The sequence below is a fragment of the Hibiscus syriacus genome, unplaced genomic scaffold (genome assembly GCF_006381635.1).
Source record: "Hibiscus syriacus cultivar Baekdansim isolate YM2019G1 unplaced genomic scaffold, ASM638163v2 tig00005377_pilon, whole genome shotgun sequence".
NCBI classification, from domain to species: Eukaryota; Viridiplantae; Streptophyta; class Magnoliopsida; order Malvales; family Malvaceae; genus Hibiscus; species Hibiscus syriacus.
This window is the reverse complement of record NW_024062054.1, coordinates 931,265-937,634: the sequence shown is the minus strand read 5'-3', so window position 1 is coordinate 937,634 and position 6,370 is coordinate 931,265. Positions and strand designations below refer to the sequence as shown.

The window sequence follows — 6,370 nt, the reverse complement described above, 5'->3', positions numbered from 1 at the left end:
CGATGTTTGGGTTTTATGAGTTTTCCCAGTTTTCGCAGGCCGGTGGGATAGTCAGTCATATACCTCCAGGGTCCTTATTTTATGGAGGTACTTCATCGTCATCAGCTCCTCATCAACCTAATGTAACTGCTCACGATGACGACGATGATGACGACGATGATGGTGATGATGATGACAGCGAGGAGTCACAACCACTGATACGAAGAAATCCTCCTCGAGACCGACAACCACTGCCCTGCGAAACACATTCGCATCGCAGGTATCGATAGATTTTGTTTTTTTTATATTTTTATTTAGTTGTTTATTGGACTTTTTATTGTAATTTTTTAATTATTTATCATTTAATACTTACTTTTTTTTGTTAATGTGGTTGGATTTATTTTAATTTATTTTGTTAAATTTGTTATACAATTTTGTTAATATATTTTGGTTAATTTTGTTTATTAACATTTAATATCAGTTATTGTTATTTGGTTACCATTTACCATTTAATACTTTTTGTAAGTTTGTTGTATTTAAAATTATGTTCAAATATCAAATTGTTATTAGTTTTATAAAATTTAATAATTGTGTTCTCAAACTTTCTTCAATTTGTCACTTATTATATCTTTTATTATAATCACATATAATGCTAACGTTCAATCTCGTTTTCTTGTATCATTTTTTTTACTGTTCATCAGCGGTTATCGAATGACATTAACATTAACGCCAGGTTTGAGCTTGTCCCCCGAGCTTCGCAAAAAACACCCCCAAACGAAAATATATAGTTTTTACCAAAGCCGCTACAGGTAAGTGACGTGCAACCTTTAAGGTTGAATTGATTGCCTCAGCCAAGTTGGCTGTCATGTGTCCATATCGATATCGACCATTATATGCGTTCGTCCACATTTCGTTTTTGATAAGGCTGATGTAATCGTATCCTTCCTTGTTCTTCGCCCGCAAATCCTGAAGCATTGATTCAAATGTTCGAGGAAGTAGTTCGTAACCTGATCAAAAAATGTATAACTTACTAACTTGCTTTCTTTGCAAAAATAAAATGATCGAAAGAAAACAAACTACATCAGTTTCACTTACCCATGCACACAATTAATTGACGCTCATCATTCTTCTTGTACCTTCCATTGTAGTTTGTAGCAATGTGTTGGAGATAATACATATGTTGGACAAAGGGTGGTTGCCACATTACACTCAAAGACTCCATTGTTTCTTTGATTCCAGCTCCGTAATCTAAATGACACATATTTTTTCCCTCGTGATAACATGTGCACGTAAGTTTCTGAGGAAAAAAGCCCAAGAATCTGTATCTTCTCCTTCGAAAAGAGCAAAAGCAACTGGAAGAATGTTGTGATTGCCATCTTGGACAACTGCCAATAATAAAACTTGCTTGTATTTTCCATACAAGAAAGTCTCATCGATCTGGACCATAGGCTTACAGTATTTGACAACATTAACGCACTGTGGGTAAGTCCAAAAAACCCGGTAGAATTGGCATCGATCGCGTAGAACTCGATCATTATGGTATGCATACGAGGTTTCGAAGTCCACAATTGTCCCAGGATTCAACGTCCGCACCAGCCTAAACCAACCTAGAAATTCGTTGTAAGATGCATCCCATTCGCCATGAAGTTTGACAATGGCATTTTGTTTTGCCAACCAAGCTTTTTTATAGGAGACAATGTACTCATACTGCGATTGTATAGCTGAAATCAACACTGCAACAACTATATGAGAGCTTGTTTTTACCATGGTCATGATGGCTTGGCATATCACTTCAGAGTCCAAGTTGGGATGATCTTGGTTGACCCCTCCAGCACAACATGTGTGAGGACCGTTGTATACTGTTAGTTCTCATCTGTTGTTTTTCCTCTTCCTCTTCGATACGCGAACCATCCAATTGCATTCGTTTTCGCGTCGGGCACAGTAGCATACATATTTTTTTGTTCGTGGAGCGATCAACTCTGGACTTAACAAAATTACGGATATTGTAATTTTTTATAGCCATCATCGCTTCTTCTTTGCTTGAAAACTCCATGCCTAAAGATAACTCACCATTATTTATTGATGAGTAATATCCATAGTCACCGAGATGAGGCATATCCGCAAATTCTAACTCGTATATTGCACCATAATCAGCTCCATACATGTGTGCAGGAGGGTCAGTTTGTGCCACATTTCCTGGAACTTCATCTACATCATCATCATCGGAGTTGAATTGTGGTGATTCTGGGTGAATGAATAGTCCAGTCTCAGCACCAGGCTCACGATGCGGTTCTTCTGGTGGAGATGATGATTCCTCCATGTTCTCCATATTTAGGTCGAAGAACCTACTACTTGCACGCCTTCCCCTTGAACTAGAAGGCATATCGACATTGAGATCGAAAAAGCTCACAGTCGAATGCCTCGCCCTGGAGCTTGAAGCCAGCATGTCAAATGGATAGTTCACAGATTGTTGCGTCGATGGCATCTCCTTATTAAGGTCAAAGGGATTTGCAGATGAATGTCTTCCCCTTGAACTGGACGCGATGTTGCTATACGGATTGTTCGTTGACCCACCTCGGTACATATCGTAAGGAGTTGCGGATGAATGTCTCCCCATTATGGCATTAAAATCATTACACATTACTGTCGTCGGGCTGTCAACTTGTTCAGCCAGCCCATAGTGGGAGCTTAATGACTGACCCCGAGCAGCACACACTTAAACAATAGTTGCATACATCTCAATATCGGCGTTTGAATAATTACTTTGAGATTCAACCATCACTTCAACATCATCATTGTTCGAAAGTTCAAACGTTGTATAAGTTAATTGCAACAATGATGTTGGAAATCTGTACTGCAACGACGACATTCTTCTACTACTTCTAACATGAACCTTCATCGAAATCTTCGTTATCAGCTCCTCAAGAGTTATGTTTCTCTTAAATGATATTTTAACACGCTCATTTGATACAAAAACAACGCCGGTTTCATCTTCTCGAATTTCACCATCATAATAAACAATAGCTGAAAGTCGCGTCATTCTTTGAGTTTAAAAGTGAGACAATATTATATTTGGGAAAAAAACAACTGAAACAAACTTGATTAAATGAATAATATATGAACGAAAATATAAAAATTAGTATAATATTTTTTCAAATAATCATAATAAATAATAAGTATAATAAAAAAATTATAACAAAATTACCTTATAACAAAAAATCTCACGAACTTCTAAATCAAATATGAGAAGATTGCCGGAATTATTGACTCGTTGAGGGAATTGTTTTAATTTATAAGTTGAGAGGGGAGATGTGAAGAGTTTACCGGGGGAAAAGGGTATTTATAGCCGAGAAAAGTTGCTATAATTATACAAGGCGCGGTACCTGCACCGCGCCTTATATAATTGTATCAGTTAAAGCTAAGGCGCGGCTCCTTCCCCGCGTTATATATAATTGAATTAAAGGTCAGGCGCGGCCCCTGCCCCCACGCTATTACCCTACGTGGCGTAAGGCACGCCCCAGGGGTCGCGCTTTACACACGTGGCGCCAGATCAGCGTAAAGCGCACTGTAGGGAACGCACCTTACTGCAAAGGGTGTTATATCGAGAAAAATAATCTGAAGGATGTCTGACAGAGAAAATTAAATGAAAAAGGTGACATATCAGAAAAAACGCCGTAATATAAATTTATTTTCATTATTTCATTTTAGATAGCAAAAACACTCCCAAGATTGTTAAAATCAAATCACTTTTTACCGATTCATAAGCAAGTCAAATCAAATTGAAATGACCTTGATACGAAAACATATACATAAAACAAGCAAACTAGATATGTTCTGGTACTGTTTCTTCTTTTTTTTTCACTGTCATTGGTCTGTTTATTACATATTACTGTATCTTTACAGTCGTCTGCACACTGTGAACATGTTGATTTCAATATTTGCAACTCTTTAGAAGAAATGAGTTTGGAATACAATACGTGAAAAGGATGCATAACTTGAACTACAAGTCAAATGAAACTCTAAGGCGCTCTTGCATGAAGTCCAAGTACTTTATGGGTGGAAACCTGCATGTAAGAATGAAAACATGTTACCACTCTCCCCCATGATAAACATATGTCGAATTTGTAATGCATCCTTATTAGATTTCAATTAGGATGTGCTCATAAATACTAATGAGCTGAATTGATCAAGGTTCTATTTGATAGGCTGTTTAGCTATAGTCAAACCATAACATTGGAAGAACCATCTATAATCAATACCTTGGGGGACAAGACTCACTGCAACAGCTTTCAAAACATTCGATGAGGCAGTCTTTGTTGGGGTTCGCAAAGAAAGCCACCTGAAATCGAAGAGTGAGGAATACCGACTCGATATGAAGATTACAGAGGTTGAAAGAGCATAAGCAATGACAATAGAAGTTAACATGAAAGGGTGAGTCATTACGGAGTAGCGTTCTTGTCCTGGTGGCAGCACTCTATGCATTGCTGATCTGCGTGAAAGGGTGAACTATTGTTTTACAAATTCTCAAAGGGAAGACCTATTTATAGTAACAGGCAACTGGGATTTACCTAAACAAACAGTTGGTCCACCTCTCCATCACGTCCCCGATGTTAACAATGAACGCCCTACAGTCTCAAATACAATGTTCAGTACTTTTGTTTCAGTGATTACTTACACGTGCAATCTACCATCACTAGTACTCACCCACTCATGCTTGGCACATCCTCCCAAACTTGTGGTTTCTGGGTTTTCTCCCTGCAAATCTGCTTTCACAAAGTCAAAACAAATACTGGGTCGAAGCTCGAAATACATCATTTACATCACATTGAATTCGAGTCAAACTCTAACAACAAGGAATACACCTGAAGCCCTGGAACACCATCAGTCATCAAAAGAGTGATCATTCCATAATCTGAATGAGCAGAAGCACCATATATTTCTTCACCGGAAGAATCCAAGTCCCCTAACATCAAAATTAAAAGGCATTCCGTTATATGCTTAAGGTTTTATGGCTTCAACAAATATAAAGCAAATTACTGGTACCATACCTGGATAATATAATAAACCAATAATCGCCAATGGATCATTAAGTGCACCCAGTTTTTCAAAGAAATCTTCATCTAATTCCAGGGATAGTGCAATTAAGGAGAGTAATTTAGTACCAACAGACCTGAGGAAACAAATATAGCATAATTTGTTCTTCTGTTCTCTCATCTGTAAATCAATACGTGGAGTAACAGTAGGGACTCACAGCAGTTTATGAAAATAAGTCTCCATTGTGCTTCTCCAAGACGGCAGATCTTCTACCAAGCCAAAAGAACATCTAATTAGAACTCAATTAGACTTGGAACTATTTACACAAAGTCAGAAAGAAAGATGCAAACGAAGAATGAATGAAGAAATTTGAGACAACTACTAAAAGATGTTTTGCGTAAGTACCTTCTAAAGGCCATTGATTGAGGTCATCAGCTAGTGGACCAATATAGAAGCCTTCTCTAGAGTCAGCTGTTTTATCATGCAGTCCAAAGTGATCAATATGAGGCCTTAAAATATGAAACAGTAAAAAAAGAAAAGGGAGATGTTTAATCAATTTAGATAAATAAAACTACCTTTGGCACTTGAAGGATCAAGTTTTAGAGTATTAAGTCCAACATAACCTCTGTAATTCCTTTGAACCAACTTCATCTTGTCTTCAACTGGGAGTGAAAAGAAGTTGCTACTCTGCTCAAAAACTTTCTTAACCAGTTCTTCATCAACCCCATGATTCACAAGGTAAAAGAAACCATGCTCAATGCACGCCTGTACAAAAATTCATCAGTTTAAAAGCAGATTTTATTGCAGTTGGAAAGAGTTACAGCGTGGGAAGCGTTTTTGCTTCTAAAACCAGTGACTTTCTTACAACAAAAGACCAAAACTTGAACTACCTTTGGATTGAATACTAGCAAACGCAAAAGGCTAAAGTGGAAATTAAAAGATAACCTGACGGATGGAGTCGGCGGTGGAGAAGCGATCCGGTGAGGATAAGTCAACGACGGGAAGTTGTAGAGCGTCTCGCATTGTTTTTTCCGGTTGGTTTCTGCTGAATCTTTGTGCTAAGTTTATACTATAAAACTAGCAGCTGCATGTGATTCGCGGAATACAAGTCAGAAGGGAAGAAAATGACACAAAGAGTACTTTATTTAATAGTGTATTTTAAATTTATTGCAAGTCAATCACATTTGCATGATTATGCTTTAACTAAGTGTTATCAATTAGAAAAGCAATTTGTTTTTTTAAAGGATAATTTAATTAATCAACTATGAATAGAATAATTCATAACATCATCATTTTTACAATTCAGACCTTAAAAGTCAAATTAGAATGCTGCATTACAAGATAAGACCTAATGGGT

General features: G+C 37.3%; 1 protein-coding gene across 1 annotated transcript; it reads right to left on the bottom strand.

The window, feature by feature from the left end:
• Positions 1–3,819: 3,819 nt before the first annotated feature.
• LOC120199183 (2-oxoglutarate-Fe(II) type oxidoreductase hxnY-like) lies at positions 3,820–6,062 on the bottom strand. Its single transcript, XM_039200360.1, has 11 exons — positions 5,959–6,062; positions 5,589–5,778; positions 5,419–5,484; positions 5,231–5,282; positions 5,028–5,149; positions 4,842–4,942; positions 4,684–4,742; positions 4,548–4,604; positions 4,423–4,468; positions 4,239–4,318; positions 3,820–4,043 (listed from the first exon to the last, which is right to left on the bottom strand). Exons 1-11 carry the CDS (start codon positions 6,034–6,036, stop codon positions 3,980–3,982), a joined length of 915 nt encoding a protein of 304 aa, XP_039056291.1. The 5' UTR covers positions 6,037–6,062; the 3' UTR covers positions 3,820–3,979.
• Between the last annotated feature and the right edge of the window lie 308 nt (positions 6,063–6,370).